At 47.0% G+C, this 16,048-nt stretch overlaps 1 protein-coding gene across 1 annotated transcript; it reads right to left on the bottom strand.

Moving 5' to 3' along the window:
* Nucleotides 1-270: 270 nt before the first annotated feature.
* Nucleotides 271-15,548, bottom strand: LOC106611457 (protein salvador homolog 1). Its single transcript, XM_014211667.2, has 5 exons — nucleotides 15,016-15,548; nucleotides 14,082-14,591; nucleotides 6,500-6,770; nucleotides 4,570-4,725; nucleotides 271-1,927 (listed from the first exon to the last, which is right to left on the bottom strand). The coding sequence occupies exons 1-5, from the start codon at nucleotides 15,107-15,109 to the stop codon at nucleotides 1,705-1,707; spliced, it is 1,254 nt and encodes a 417-aa protein (XP_014067142.1). The 5' UTR covers nucleotides 15,110-15,548; the 3' UTR covers nucleotides 271-1,704.
* Between the last annotated feature and the right edge of the window lie 500 nt (nucleotides 15,549-16,048).

Here is a 16,048-nt window from a genome sequence, read left to right as displayed (position 1 = left end):
AACTTGTCAACTAATCATCAAGCCCTTAATGAGGTGTGCTTGTCCAGGGCAACAACAACGTGTACTGTTGGGGGTACTGGAGGACCAGGGAAACACTGCCCTATGTAGTGCACTACTTTAGACCAGGGCTCTTAGGGAATAGGGTGTAATTTGGGCTGAAGACATGTTTCCAGTAGCTTGTGTTTTCATAATAAACAGGTCATATTATAATAAGGATAGTGTGATTTAATTCATTAATTATGATGTATAGTGATGCACAGAGCCAAGTTCCTGACATGTAATGCTGTAGTGTATCCTACAAAGCCTCAGGTCTTCATGAAGACCTATTCCATATCAGAACGTCAAATTCTTCTGTAAGACAATTACATACGTTTTAGAGGATTGTCTTATAAAAGGAAGTATTGATGACAATTACAATATATCACATGAAATTGTTGAAAAGTTCAATAATATCCTTTCTGTTTTATGGGGCGGGCTACAAATACAATAAAAAAAAAACATTTATGAAGCAGAATTAATATGGAAACGAGTTCCTAAGGCAACGCTGCTGGTCCTGCTCTCCTTAAAATTCATTTTTAATATAATTTTACAAAGAAAAAAATAACAGGCAAGTGCTGCCTCTGATGAAAAGGCACAATATCAACCTGCCATCTCATTATAGTCATTTATGAACATTCAAACAAGCAGATCTGTCAGCCTGTAATCTTCCTGTCTTCAGAAAACACAGCCAGGAGCTTCCCTACTGTAGAAACCTACTGCAGCCCGACCCTCAGAGGGGGGTGGAACTCCCTACAAACCTCAGGGGAACAAGGCCAAAACCTCAGAGGAGGAGAGCTCCGTACTGTAGTAACCTCAGAGGAGGAGAGCTCCGTACTGTAGTAACCTCAGAGGAGGAGAGCTCCGTACTGTAGTAACCTCAGAGGAGGAGGAGAGCTCAGTACTGTAGTAACCTCAGAGGAGGAGGAGAGCTCAGTACTGTAGTAACCTCAGAGGAGGAGGAGAGCTCCGTACTGTAGTAACCTCAGAGGAGGAGGAGAGCTCAGTACTGTAGTAACCTCAGAGGAGGAGGAGAGCTCCGTACTGTAGTAACCTCAGAGGAGGAGGAGAGCTCCGTACTGTAGTAACCTCAGAGGAGGAGGAGAGCTCCGTACTGTAGTAACCTCAGAGGAGGAGAGCTCCGTACTGTAGTAACCTCAGAGGAGGAGAGCTCCGTACTGTAGTAACCTCAGAGGAGGAGAGCTCCGTACTGTAGTAACCTCAGAGGAGGAGAGCTCCGTACTGTAGTAACCTCAGAGGAGGAGAGCTCCGTACTGTAGTAACCTCAGAGGAGGAGAGCTCCGTACTGTAGTAACCTCAGAGGAGGAGGAGAGCTCCGTACTGTAGTAACCTCAGAGGAGGAGGAGAGCTCCGTACTGTAGTAACCTCAGAGGAGGAGAGCTCAGTACTGTAGTAACCTCAGAGGGATGGGACAACGGTCCACCAGGGCTGAACTTCATATGAACAGTGTAGAATGAGAGTCCTTGAAGTCCTATGTCGAGCTAGCCACAGAGTCCATTCCTCCGTCCAGTCAGTTCAGGGTTGTATTCATTAGTGCATACCGTAGCAAACTGTTTAGCAACAACCAACTGGTTTATTATTGGACAAATTCAGGTAGGTCCTTCCTTGTTTTGTCACCGTTTGCTTCCTAGTGAATTACGACCCAGTTCACATGTTCCCTGTGAAGTTCTTGCCTGACTGCTGCTGGGCCTGAGCGTACCACTGCTGCCTCGGTTTCCTTTGGTCCACCTCAGACAGCAGGGCGTGACGGTAAGCCTCGTAGGACTTGACGATGCGCTCCAGTTCCTTCATGAAGAGCAGCTTCAACATGCCCTGGTACGTGTCCAGATCCACCAGCTGGAACAGCTCCCACTTCAGGATGTGGTCATACCTGGTGGAAGAGAGAGGTGTGCGCACCTGAACATCCTGTCTGCCTCCTCACTGTCCACATCCTTATACCTGAACATCCTGTCTGCCTCTTCACTGTCCACATCCTTATACCTGAACATCCTGTCTGCCTCTTCACTGCCCACATCCTTATACCTGAACATCCTGTCTGCCTCCTCACTGCCCACATCCTTATACCTGAACATCCTGTCTGCCTCCTCACTGTCCACATCCTTATACCTGAACATCCTGTCTGCCTCCTCACTGTCCACATCCTTATACCTGAACATCCTGTCTGCCTCCTCACTGTCCACATCCTTATACCTGAACATCCTGTCTGCCTCTTCACTGTCCACATCCTTATACCTGAACATCCTGTCTGCCTCCTCACTGTCCACATCCTTATACCTGAACATCCTGTCTGCCTCTTCACTGTCCACATCCTTATACCTGAACATCCTGTCTGCCTCCTCACTGTCCACATCCTTATACCTGAACATCCTGTCTGCCTCCTCACTGTCCACATCCTTATACCTGAACATCCTGTCTGCCTCCTCACTGTCCACATCCTTATACCTGAACATCCTGTCTGCCTCCTCACTGTCCACATCCTTATACCTGAACATCCTGTCTGCCTCCTCACTGCCCACATCCTTATACCTGAACATCCTGTCTGCCTCCTCACTGTCCACATCCTTATACCTGAACATCCTGTCTGCCTCCTCACTGTCCACATCCTTATACCTGAACATCCTGTCTGCCTCCTCACTGTCCACATCCTTATACCTGAACATCCTGTCTGCCTCCTCACTGTCCACATCCTTATACCTGAACATCCTGTCTGCCTCCTCACTGTCCACATCCTTATACCTGAACATCCTGTCTGCCTCCTCACTGTCCACATCCTTATACCTGAACATCCTGTCTGCCTCCTCACTGTCCACATCCTTATACCTGAACATCCTGTCTGCCTCCTCACTGTCCACATCCTTATACCTGAACATCCTGTCTGCCTCCTCACTGTCCACATCCTTATACCTGAACATCCTGTCTGCCTCCTCACTGTCCACATCCTTATACCTGAACATCCTGTCTGCCTCCTCACTGCCCACATCCTTATACCTGAACATCCTGTCTGCCTCTTCACTGCCCACATCCTTATACCTGAACATCCTGTCTGCCTCCTCACTGCCCACATCCTTATACCTGAACATCCTGTCTGCCTCCTCACTGCCCACATCCTTATACCTGAACATCCTGTCTGCCTCCTCACTGTCCACATCCTTATACCTGAACATCCTGTCTGCCTCCTCACTGTCCACATCCTTATACCTGAACATCCTGTCTGCCTCTTCACTGTCCACATCCTTATACCTGAACATCCTGTCTGCCTCCTCACTGTCCACATCCTTATACCTGAACATCCTGTCTGCCTCCTCACTGTCCACATCCTTATACCTGAACATCCTGTCTGCCTCCTCACTGTCCACATCCTTATACCTGAACATCCTGTCTGCCTCCTCACTGCCCACATCCTTATACCTGAACATCCTGTCTGCCTCCTCACTGTCCACATCCTTATACCTGAACATCCTGTCTGCCTCTTCACTGCCCACATCCTTATACCTGAACATCCTGTCTGCCTCCTCACTGCCCACATCCTTATACCTGAACATCCTGTCTGCCTCCTCACTGCCCACATCCTTATACCTGAACATCCTGTCTGCCTCCTCACTGTCCACATCCTTATACCTGAACATCCTGTCTGCCTCCTCACTGTCCACATCCTTATACCTGAACATCCTGTCTGCCTCTTCACTGTCCACATCCTTATACCTGAACATCCTGTCTGCCTCCTCACTGTCCACATCCTTATACCTGAACATCCTGTCTGCCTCCTCACTGCCCACATCCTTATACCTGAACATCCTGTCTGCCTCCTCACTGTCCACATCCTTATACCTGAACATCCTGTCTGCCTCCTCACTGCCCACATCCTTATACCTGAACATCCTGTCTGCCTCTTCACTGTCCACATCCTTATACCTGAACATCCTGTCTGCCTCCTCACTGTCCACATCCTTATACCTGAACATCCTGTCTGCCTCCTCACTGTCCACATCCTTATACCTGAACATCCTGTCTGCCTCCTCACTGTCCACATCCTTATACCTGAACATCCTGTCTGCCTCCTCACTGCCCACATCCTTATACCTGAACATCCTGTCTGCCTCCTCACTGTCCACATCCTTATACCTGAACATCCTGTCTGCCTCCTGAAAGTCCACATCACAGGGAAGTGTAATCATAATACATAAGATTTGAACAATGCTCGTTTAAAACCCAAAGATGCTTTACAATAAACGCAGCAACAGTAAAATCCCTTTACAATAAACGTAGCAACAGTAAAAATCTATTTACAATAAACGCAGCAACAGTAAAAGGTGACAAGAACCTCTAATATAGCCATCACTAAATCAATAAACACAATAACCTTTTCCAGAATATTTAACCAAGTTGCTAGTTGTTAAGTTATGAGAAAGAGTACAGTATGGAGCCCCACTCCCCACTGCCTCAGCCATGGAAACAAGTATCGGGGTAAATCCCCACAGATATACGGAGGAAAGCCAGGTGGATGTTACTCACTTGAGTGGGGCGCGGGCGTACACCTGTAGCCAGTCAGGGATCTCTGCCGTGTGGTACGGGTTGGCTGGTACCATCACTGGATGGTTCCTCTCTGAGGGGCGAGGCTGGTATACTACCGGAGGGGGCAGGGGAGGGGGCTGGTCATAACGAGGCACGCTGGAGCAGAAGGAGGAGGGGGGTTGGACAGTCAGTATGGACAGAGGCTAGGGTTAGGAGTCGAGTTGAATCATGTCAAAAACAAAATGGTAAAAAAAAATAAAAAATAAAATAAGAAGTCTACATTTCCTCCCTTACCTAGGAGCACAGGGGCGCCTCTACTGCCTACCTAGGGGGGCGCCTCTACTGCCTACCTAGGGGCACAGGGGCGCCTCTACTGCCTACCTAGGGGCACAGGGGCGCCTCTACTGCCTACCTAGGGGCACGGGGGGCGCCTCTACTGCCTACCTAGGGGCACGGGGGGCGCCTCTACTGCCTACCTAGGGGCACAGGGGCGCCTCTACTGCCTACCTAGGGGCACAGGGGCGCCTCTGCCTACCGGGGGGCGCCTCCACTGCCCACCTGGGGGCACAGGGGCGCCTCTACTGCCTACCTAGGGGGCACGGGGGCGCCTCTACTGCCTACCCTAGGGGGCACCGGGGGCGCCTCTACTGCCTACCTAGGGGCACAGGGGCGCCTCTACTGCCTACCTAGGGGCACAGGGGGCGCCTCTACTGCCTACCCTAGGGGGCGCGGGCGCCTCTACTGCCTACCCTAGGGGCACGGGGCGCCTCTACTGCCTACCCAGGGGCACGGGGGCGCCTCTACTGCCTACCTAGGGGCCCGGGGGGCGCCTCTACTGCCTACCTAGGGGCACGGGGGGCGCCTCTACTGCCTACCTAGGGGCGCGCCTCTACTGCCTACCTAGGGGCGCGCCTCTACTGCCTACCTAGGGGCGCGCCTCTACTGCCTACCTAGGGGCGCGCCTCTACTGCCTACCTAGGGGCGCGCCTCTACTGCCTACCCTAGGGGCGCGCCTCTACTGCCTACCTAGGGGCGCGCCTCTACTGCCTACCTAGGGGCGCGCCTCTACTGCCTACCTAGGGGCGCGCCTCTACTGCCTACCTAGGGGCGCGCCTCTACTGCCTACCTAGGGGCGCACAGGGGCGCCTCTACTGCCTCACCCAGGGGCACAGGGGCGCCTCTACTGCCTACCTAGGGGCACAGGGGCGCCTCTACTGCCTACCTAGGGGCACAGGGGCGCCTCTACTGCCTACCTAGGGGCACAGGGGCGCCTCTACTGCCTACCTAGGGGCACAGGGGCGCCTCTACTGCCTACCCAGGGGCACGGGGCGCCTCTACTGCCTACCTAGGGGCACGGGGGCGCCTCTACTGCCTACCTAGGGGCGCGCCTCTACTGCCTACCCAGGGGCGCGCCTCTACTGCCTACCCAGGGGCGCGCCTCACTGCCTACCTAGGGGCGCCTCTACTGCCTACCTAGGGGCGCGCCTCTACTGCCTACCTAGGGGCGCGCCTCTACTGCCTACCTAGGGGCGCGCCTCTACTGCCTCACCCTAGGGGGCGCCTCTACTGCCTACCCAGGGGCGCGCCTCTACTGCCTACCCTAGGGGCGCGCCTCTACTGCCTACCTAGGGGCGCGCCTCTACTGCCTACCTAGGGGCGCGCCTCTACTGCCTACCTAGGGGCGCGCCTCTACTGCCTACCTAGGGGCGCGCCTCTACTGCCTACCTAGGGGCGCGCCTCTACTGCCTACCTAGGGGCGCGCCTCTACTGCCTACCTAGGGGCACAGGGGCGCCTCTACTGCCTACCTAGGGGCACAGGGGCGCCTCTACTGCCTACCTAGGGGCACAGGGGCGCCTCTACTGCCTACCTAGGGGCACAGGGGCGTCTATACTGCCTACCTAGGAGCACAGGGGTGTCTATACTGCCTACCTAGGAGCACAGGGGTGTCTATACTGGGCCCTCTTGTTGACGTGGTCCACGTAGTAGGTTCCAAACTCAGCCGACTCCACTTTCTCCCAGCCAGGGGGCAGACCCTCTCTCTCCAGGGGGTGGGACCAGTGGGTGGTGTTGGTGTTGTGGTCGATGTAGTACTTCCTGCCTCGGATGGTCCAGTCTACCGTCCAACCACGGGGCAGGGGGAGGTCCTCGCCGCTCGGACTGGACAGGTTCCCCAGAGACTTAGCCTGCATCCGACCGATACCTGGGGACCCAGAGAGGAGAGGAGAGAGGAAGAGGGCAGAGGAGAGAGGAAAACAGTCAGGCTGTGTCCCACTCCCAAATGACACCCTCTTACCCAGAGCAGGGTTTCCCAAACTCGGTCCTGGGGCCCACTAGGTGTACGTGAAGGGTTTGTGGCCTAGCACTACACAGCCCGTTCAAATATCCAACTGATCATCATCAAGCTTTGATTATTTGAATCGGCTGTGTAGTGCTAAAAATTCTAATAGTTGGCCTAATTTCAGTTTGTGACAAAACCATTAAAGGGTAGAGAATAATTGTACCACCTACACCGCTGAGAAATATATATTTTCCATAATCAAAACCATTGTATTTTCAGCTGGTGTACAAAACTAAAAAGATGCAAAAAAACGAAACTTGACAACGGGAAGCATAGAAATAGAACACATTTCAATGAGAATTACTATACCACAAATTTCGATGGAAATGGTCAGGTTACCCCCCCAAAAAGTACATATTGCAGCTTTAAATGCATACTTTAAAATTGTGAGACAAATTATTATTTTTTGTTGTTGTTGTTAAATCTAATGTTACTGTCCCCACTACAACAAAAAAATGCATTTTATTTTGTCCTTTATTAACATTTAAGTGAAATACTGTAGAATTCCATTCATTTCTATGGAGGACTGCTCCTACAAGGCCTCTCAGTGGCCAATACATAACATCAGCACTCCAGGGGTTTAAATACGTACACGTCATTGGTTGGTGCTCATGGGTCCGTTAACATGGAAATGATAATTAAATTACATTTTACAGGCTCAAATGAGAACTGTAGCATCAAAAAGAGAGAGCAGATATTTTCAGCACATTTGGCAACTGGGAATCTGATCAATTCTGCTTGGGAGTGATGGACGACAACACGATTGGTGCTCTTAGCCGGTATAGTGAGTAAAAGACTGGAATGTGCACACGTTCGACAGAAATACACTGCTCCGCCCACAGAGAGGGAAGCATTGGTTCAGTCAGTTACAGAGCATTGTCTGAGAGGAGAAATGTACTGGGATAACTAGTAAAATCACCAAAAAGCTTCAATCTATACTAATAACAAAACTGGGAGTAGCCAGCCACCTAGAAAAAGTAGACAGCCAGGACTTCAAAACATTTTGCCCAACTATCAATATTTTTGGTGGCCTCTGTTACATTCTAATGCCTTGATTCCATCCAAAATACACAGCGAAACTATTGAATACTTAATCAAAATTGATCTCCCAGGTTAGAAACATTAGTTGTGGTATTGTGTGTAAAAGGACGAGACTTTACAATTTAAAATAACTGAAAATGTATGAATTCTGTCAATTTAAAACAAAGGTAGGGGAGTGGATCAGAAAACCAGTCAGCATTCTCGTGTGACCATCATTTGCCTCATGCAGCGCGACATCTACTTTCACATTGAGTTGATCAGGATGTTGATTGTGGCCTGTGCAATTTTGTCGCACTTCTCTTCAATGGCTGTGGGAAGTTACTGGATATTGGCAGGAACTGGAACATGCTGTCGATCCAGAGCATCCCAAACATGCTCTATGGGATTCTCTGCCTCTAACCCCATTATGAGGGCTGAGTCACTGGCTTACTGGTGCTCTTCCATGCCGTCCCTAGGAGGGGTGCTTCACTTGAGTGGGTTGAGTCACTGTAGTTATCTTCCTGTCTGGGTTTGCACCCCCCTCGGGTTTGTGCTGTGGGGAGATCTTCGTGGGCTATACTCGGCCTTGTCTCAGGGTAGTAAGTTAGTGGTTTGAAGATATCTCTCTAGTGGGGTGGGGGCTGTGCTTTGGCAAAGTAGGTGGGGTTATATCCTGCCTGGGGGTAAAGTTGATTGACATGGTGAATATGCAGGCCACGGAAGAACTGGGACATTTTTAGCTTCCAGGAATTGTGTACACATCCTTGCGACATGGGGTCGTGCATTATCATGCTGAAACACGAGGCGATGGCGGCAGATGAATGACACGACAATGGGCCTCAGGATCTCGTCACGGTATCTCTGTGTATTCAAATTGACATCAATAAAAATGCAATTGTGTTTGTTGTCCGTAGTTTATTCCTTCCCATACCATAACCCCACCGCCACCATGGGGCACTCTGTTCACAATGTTGATATTAGCAAACCACTTGCCCACATGACGCCATACACGTGGTTTGCGGTTGGTTGGACATACTGACAAATTCTCTAAAACGACTTTGGAGGCGGCTTATGGTAGACAAATGAACATTAAATGCTCTGGTGGACATTCCTGCAGTCAGAATGCCAATTGCACGCTCCCTCAACTTGAGGCATCTGCAGCATTGTGATGTGGCCTTTTATTGTCCCCAGCGCAAGGTGCACCTGTGTAATGATCATGCTGTTTAATCAGCTTCTTGATATGCCACACCTGTCAGGTGGATGGATTATCTCCATAAAGTAAAAGTGCTCACTAACAGGGAAATCAACAAATATATGCACAACATTTGAGAGAAATAAACTTTTTGTGCGTCTGGAACATTTCTGGGATGTTTTATTTTAGCTCATGAAACATCAGACCAACACTTTACATGTTGAGTTTTGATGGATTCTGACTCCTAAACTTGGAATAGTGTTAATTATTTTATTTAACTAGGAAAGTTAATATTTCAATAGGATACATGATAATTTGAGTGCCGTAGTCTGGTTTCTACACCAGAAGTTAATGGGTATGTGTAAGAGGAATGTATATGGTGGAGGCAATTAAGCTGGAATGTACCGAGTGAAGGAAAGATAATCACATGGTTGCAGGCACTGATAAGGGCGGAGAGATGTGGGTTAGTGAGGAATAGAGGTCCGATCAGGTCACATTAAGGGAGAAGGAACCGTTTATTGCCCGCGTCACTTAATTTCTTGCCTAGCAACAGAGATGTAATGTTTAGCGAGAAAGAGGATGTCCCACAAATTGGCATATATATACCCACACTACCACTGGTGGAACTGTGTCCGTCTGCCTGCAGCTGTATGACCCAATCAGCGAATAAACTTGGTTAGAGCTTTACTAATCTTCTGTGAAATGTTATAAGGTTCATTTAGAACCTAACAGTTAGTATGTGTGTTCAGTTTTGCCCCAAACATACAACATATTGAGTACCACTCTCCATATTTTCAAGCAAAGTGGTGGCTGCATCATGTTATGGGTATGCTTGTACTAGTTAAGGACTGGGAAGTTTCAGCATAGAAGCGGAATAGAGCTAAGCACTGGCAAAATCCTAGAGGAAAACCTGGTTCAGTCTGCTTTCCACTAGACACCGGGAGATTAATTCACTTTTCAGCAGGACAATAACCTAAAACACAAGGCCAAATCTACACTGGAGTTGCTTACCAAGACGACAGTGAACATTCCAGAGGGGCCGAGGTACAGTTTTGACTTAAATCTACTTCAATATCTATGGCAATACTTGAAAAATGGTTGTCTAGCAATGATCAACAACCAATTTGACAGATCTTGAAGAATTTAGAAAATAATAAATGGGCAAATGTTGCACAATCCAGGTTTGGAAAGCTCTTAGAGACTTACCCAGAATGACTGGTGCCAAAGGTGCTTCTAACATGTATTGACTCAGGGGTGTGAATACTTATGTAAATTAGATATGTTTGTATTTAATTTTCAATAAAATGTGCAAACAATAAAAAAAGATTTTCACTGTCATTATGGGGTACTGTGTGTAGATGGGTGAGAAATGTTTAATTCAGGCTGTAACAACGTGGAATAAGTTAAGGGGTATGAATATTTTCTGCCTCCAGAAAGTATTCATACTTCGGAAAGTATTCAGACCCCTCGACTATTTCCAGATTTTGGTAGGTTACAGCCTTATACTAAAATTGATTAAATTGTTTTAGAAATTGCTAATTTACTTTTACATAAGTACCGTGCCATTTTGTTGAAGCACCTTTGGCAGCGATTACAGCCAAGTCTTCTTGGGTATGACGCTACAAGCTTGGCACACCTGTATTTGGGTAGTTCCTCCCATTCTTCTCTGCAGATCCTCTCAAACTCTGTCAACTTGTATGGGGAGCGTTGCTGCACAACTATTTTCAGGTCTCTCCAGAGACATTTGACAGGGTTCAAGTCCAGGCTCTGGCTGGACCACTCAAGGACATTCAAGACTTCCCTACAGCATGATGCTGCCACCACGCTTTACCGTAGGGATGGTACCAGGTTTCCTCCAAACGTGACGCTTGGCATTCAAGCCAAAGAGTTCAATCTTGGTTTCTTTAGACCAGAGAATCTTGTTTCTCATGGTCTGAGAGTCCTTTAGGTGCCTTTTGGCAAACTCCAAGCGGGCTGTCATGTGCCTTTTACTGAGGAGTGGCTTCCCTCTGGCCACTCTACCATAAAGGCCTGATCAGTGGACTGCTGCAGAGATGGTTGTCCTTCTGAAAGGTTCTCCCATCTCCACAGAGGAACTCTGGAGCTCTGTCAGAGTGACCATCAGGACCTTGGTCACCTCCCTGACCAAGGCCCTTCTCCCTCGATTACTCAGTTTGGCCAGCTCTAGGAAGAGTCTTAGTGGTTCAAAACTTATTCCATTTAAGAATGATGGAGGCCACTGTGTTCTTGGGGACCTTCAATGCTGCAGAAATGTTTTGGTATCATTCCCCAGATCTGTGCCTCGACACAATCCTGTCTCAGAGCTCTACGGACAATTCCTTCAACCTCATGGCTTGGTTTTTGCTCTGACATGCACTGTCAACTGTGGGACCTTATATAGACAGGTGTGTGCCTTTCCAAACCATGTCCAATCAATTGAAATTTACCACAGGTGGACTTCAAGTTATAGAAACATCTCAAGGATGATCAATGGAAACAGGATGCACCTGAGCTCAATTTTGAGTCTCATAGCAAAGGGTCTGAATACTTACTTAAATAATGCACCTGGTTTTTTGGGGGGGGGGTTTTGTAATACATTTGCTAAAATTTCCAAATACCTGTTTTCATTTTGTCATTATGAGGTATTGTGTCTAGATTTTTTTATTTTTTTTAAATCTATTTTAGAATAACATAAAATGTGTCTTGTCACAACTGATTGTCTTAAACGCATTTAAGGAGGAAAGAAATTCCACAAATTAACAAGACACACCTGTTAATTAAAATGCATTCCAGGTGACTACCTCATGAAGCTGGTTGAGAGAATGCCAAGCTGTCATCAAGGCAAAAGGTGGCTATTTAAAAAAAAAAAAAAAAAATCTCAAATCTATTTTGATTTGTTTAACACTTTTTTGGTTACTACATGATTCCATATGTGCTATTTCATAGTTATGATGTCTTCACTATTATTCTACAATGTAGAAAATAGTAAAAATAACAACAACCCTTGAATGAGTAGGTGTCCAAACTTTGGACTGGTACTACATAAATTATTTTACACATATTTAACCACTTTTTTGGGGTTGTTGTGTTGGCACAAAACTACAAACATATTTCCAATCCTTTTTTAAAACTGGTACCGGGTTACCTTAACAGAACACCATTGTGTTTGTGAGAGTCTCCCCTTCCCATAGTAGGGTCATATTAGTTTGTAGCCAGAACAGTTTTGGACCCTACAGACAGGAGTTGACACGTCAGCGGTAGCGACTTCAGACAAGGTCCGATGGCGCTTGTGGGGGTCGTATACGCTACAGATGTTTGTGAGAAGACAGATTTTCAGGGTGTCTCCTGGTCTGACAGAGCTGTAGCTCTGCCACCTTCCACTGCGGATGGGAAGACCGACATATGCAGAGGCGGTGTATTGAGATACAACGGGTACGTCAAATTGACTCTTAAGGATTTACTGTACATACAGAGAAAGACTTGTGAAGTCAACATTTGAAATGAAGCAGTCTGGGGATGAGGTATTTGACTTGGGTTCGGGCGGTCCCACTCAGTCTGCAAATTACTAGTTTGCAGCCAGACTACATTTTGAAGATCCAAACAGTGAGGTTTAACTGAACCGGCACCACCCCTTTCTCTTAAGGCTCTATCCAAACCAAAAAAAACAAGGATCTGCTAGCTGAGTACCCAGGAGAATGTAGCAGCAAAGAAATACTTGTTTCTAAGCTGTATTGACTAGTTACAATATAGCTCCATGGCCAACGCATTCATGCTCATACTGAAGAGTGGCAGTCCAGGAATTAACCATTGAATATGTAGTCTAGTCACCACGTCCAATGAGCAGCCTACTCACCACGTCCAATGAGCAGCCTACTCACCACGTCCAATGAGCAGCCTACTCACCACGTCCAATGAGCAGCCTACTCACCACGTCCAATGAGCAGCCTACTCACCACGTCCAATGAGCAAAGCAATGTCAACCTATTATTCCCCATATCCTAGTGGACACAAGGTTGTTTGACTCATCTCAGTCATGAAGAAAAATAACTTTGCAGCCGTTACTGAATAATAAACAATGGCGTGCTGGAGGTTGGTAACATTAAAATAAAACCCAGTCTTGAAACGAAAACCTAAAATAATTTGTATGTCATATCATAGGAATCACACAGATTTGTAGGGGGCAGTTCATATTTGTCACTTCAAGCCCAAATACATTATACTTTGACTAAAATGATGACTTGACTTAAATCGTTGTGCAACATCATGGCTAAGCTTTGGCCATTGTCTTTCAGCTGGGAAAACGTGGCTTTTTACTGATGTGGGCATTTAAGGCCTCAGTCATCATTTTCTTCTTGTTGACTAAACTACAACGCTGCCTTATTACTGAGTCATAGCTTTATTATGCTCCTTTATTAAATATGTATCAAATTTCAAAAAGATGTATGGTAACAGTTGAATAAGTTGAGAAGAAAAAGAAGAAACCTGCACACTGCTCTGGCTAGTATCACTGCTCTTTAAGCTTTACGTGTCATCCTCAAGGCCTTCGTCAGAGCTTTACATATCATCCTCAAGGCCTTCGTCAGAGCTTTACATATCATCCTCAAGGCCTTCGTCAGAGCTTTACATATCATCCTCAAGGCCTTCGTCAAAGCTTTTCGAAGACAAAAAAAAGAAGCTCTGACTAAGGCCTTGAGGCCGATACGTAAAGCTCTGACTAAGGCCTTGAGGCCGATACGTAAAGCTTAATAATGACCAGTGATACTAGCCAGAGCAGTGTATGGGTTTCTTATTTTTTCCCCTCATCATATTGGATCCAATTGAAATGGGTTCAACTGATAAAAAAAATTAAAAATAAAATATTAGGTAAGACTTATTTGGGGTGATTTCTGGGATAGTTTAGAATTTTTTAATCCAGGACTAAGACTAATTTATGTCTGGGGAAACCACCACTTTATTCTTACCTGTTGGCGGTCTGTTGGGGGTCGGGGAGGTGTGTTGTTGTGGTGGTAGTCTTTGGAAGTTTGGATGTTCGTTGTGTTCATAGTATCTATAGTCCTCATGGAAGCGTTCAGGTGCTCTGGGCTGCTGTGGCCTGGGCTGAGGCCGTCTCTGCTGCTGCTGGCTGTCGTAGTAAGGCTCCGGAGGCGGAGGGTAGTAGTAGCGTCCAGCGTCTCCGTTCTCAGCCACGGGGCTCACGTCCGTGAGGAAAGACTGTGAGGAGCCACCGTACTCGTGGGTTATATCCCCCAGGCTACGTGGTAGGTACGGAGGGGCTGACATCCTATGGCTTTCCCTCCGAGCCACCTCGTGGGGTGGTCTCTGCACAGGGGCACGCAGGAAGCTCTTGTTGCGGGCCACCACAGGCTCAGGGCTGGGTCCCACGGGGTAAGCTTGGGGTCCTGGCTCCGGCAGAGGGACCTCTGTGCGTCTGGGAATAGTGGGTCCATGTCGGATGAATGAGGGCATGAGATCTGAAACAGACCAACACGTGTATGTGTCAAGAACATTGGGGGGGAGGGGGGGACAGATTACAATTCTGGGTATACAGATTAGAGTAAGGACTCATCCGCGGTCTACCAACATCTTTAGTCGTTGGTTAGTAACTAAAGCCTTTCACTCAACAAAATCATGTTTGGAAATCAACAATGGATGACGCTCGGGACCAGAGCTAGCTAAGAAGTTAGCTGAATAGCGCTTGGGACCAGAGCTAGCTAACCGCATATATATCAACTTTGGCTAGTTAGACATGCAGAAAACACAGTAACTATTTAAATATTACGTTTACCAAGCTTCTTATGCTTGGGTATCATCATATGATCAAAAACTCACGACTTGTAAAAAAAGTGAACGAAGAGACATTGCTAACCTAGGTAGCTAGTTAGCCAGCCAACTTACTTCTCAGGACTGGTGAGGTCTCCTTCTTCACATATTTCCCGTGTACCTCCGCTGGTTTCGACGCCTCGCTTTTACTTTTCTTTCTTGAAAGCATAACTCAAAAAGGAGACATCAATGCAATGTAATAAACTCGTGGAAAGTTCCCCAAAAACTACGAGCGTCCCTTCCAATCTGCAGTGTGTACATTTTAGCTAACTAACGTTAGATAGCTAGCTAGCAAGGCTAATTAACTAGACTAAGCTAGCTAGCTAACGTTAGTTAACTTACGCATACCTGTTGCTAATTTTCTGGCAATCTAGACAAAAGCCAAAACAGAACGATTGCTTGTATCAACTAACTCTAGCCAGTTTTGCTGAAGTAAACTATTTTTTCGCCCAGTTAAATCACTGTTTTTCTTCTCCAAGCCAGTTGAAGTCGAAGTTGCTTTTCCATTCAGTGGATTTATCCAGCCCATGTCATCACCCCACTCCACACAAACTGCTCAACGCCTCCTCAACTCATTCCAGCCAGCCCGCGGAGGGTTGTGGGATGGGAATACCACAGTGAAGTCATACCGTAGCTACATATGCTCACAGTTTAAAATACAATAGGGAGAAAAGGGGGGTAAAAATAGGGAGAAAAGGGGGGGTAAAACGTTGTTTTCTTTAACGATATATAAAAAAAAGGTTTAAAATACGTTTATTTTTGTATCTTTTACTAACTTTTTTTTAACTATATACATTTTTTTTTTTTTGTGGTTTGAAGGATAGCACTTGTTTGTAGCCAAATAGACCACTGCACCAACCCAAGTAGCCTCTTGTCAAAGTCTGTTTTGAAGGGTTGGCCCAACTGAATAAATACATTACATTTTAGTCATTTAGCAGACGCTCTTATCCAGAGCAACTTACAGTAGTGAATACATACATTTCATTTCATACCTACAAATATCCTCACATCCCATATGAGAATGGGCTGTCATTTAGTCATTCATTATCAGGAATGTTCTCTGGTACAGTGGTTTAGTATCATAGTAAAAAAGAAAGATGAATGAAAA

This window comes from Salmo salar, chromosome ssa09, assembly GCF_905237065.1.
Source record: "Salmo salar chromosome ssa09, Ssal_v3.1, whole genome shotgun sequence".
In the NCBI taxonomy this organism is placed as follows: domain Eukaryota; kingdom Metazoa; phylum Chordata; class Actinopteri; order Salmoniformes; family Salmonidae; genus Salmo; species Salmo salar.
Note: the sequence above shows the minus strand (reverse complement) of the source record. Positions and strands in the feature narration are given on the sequence as shown.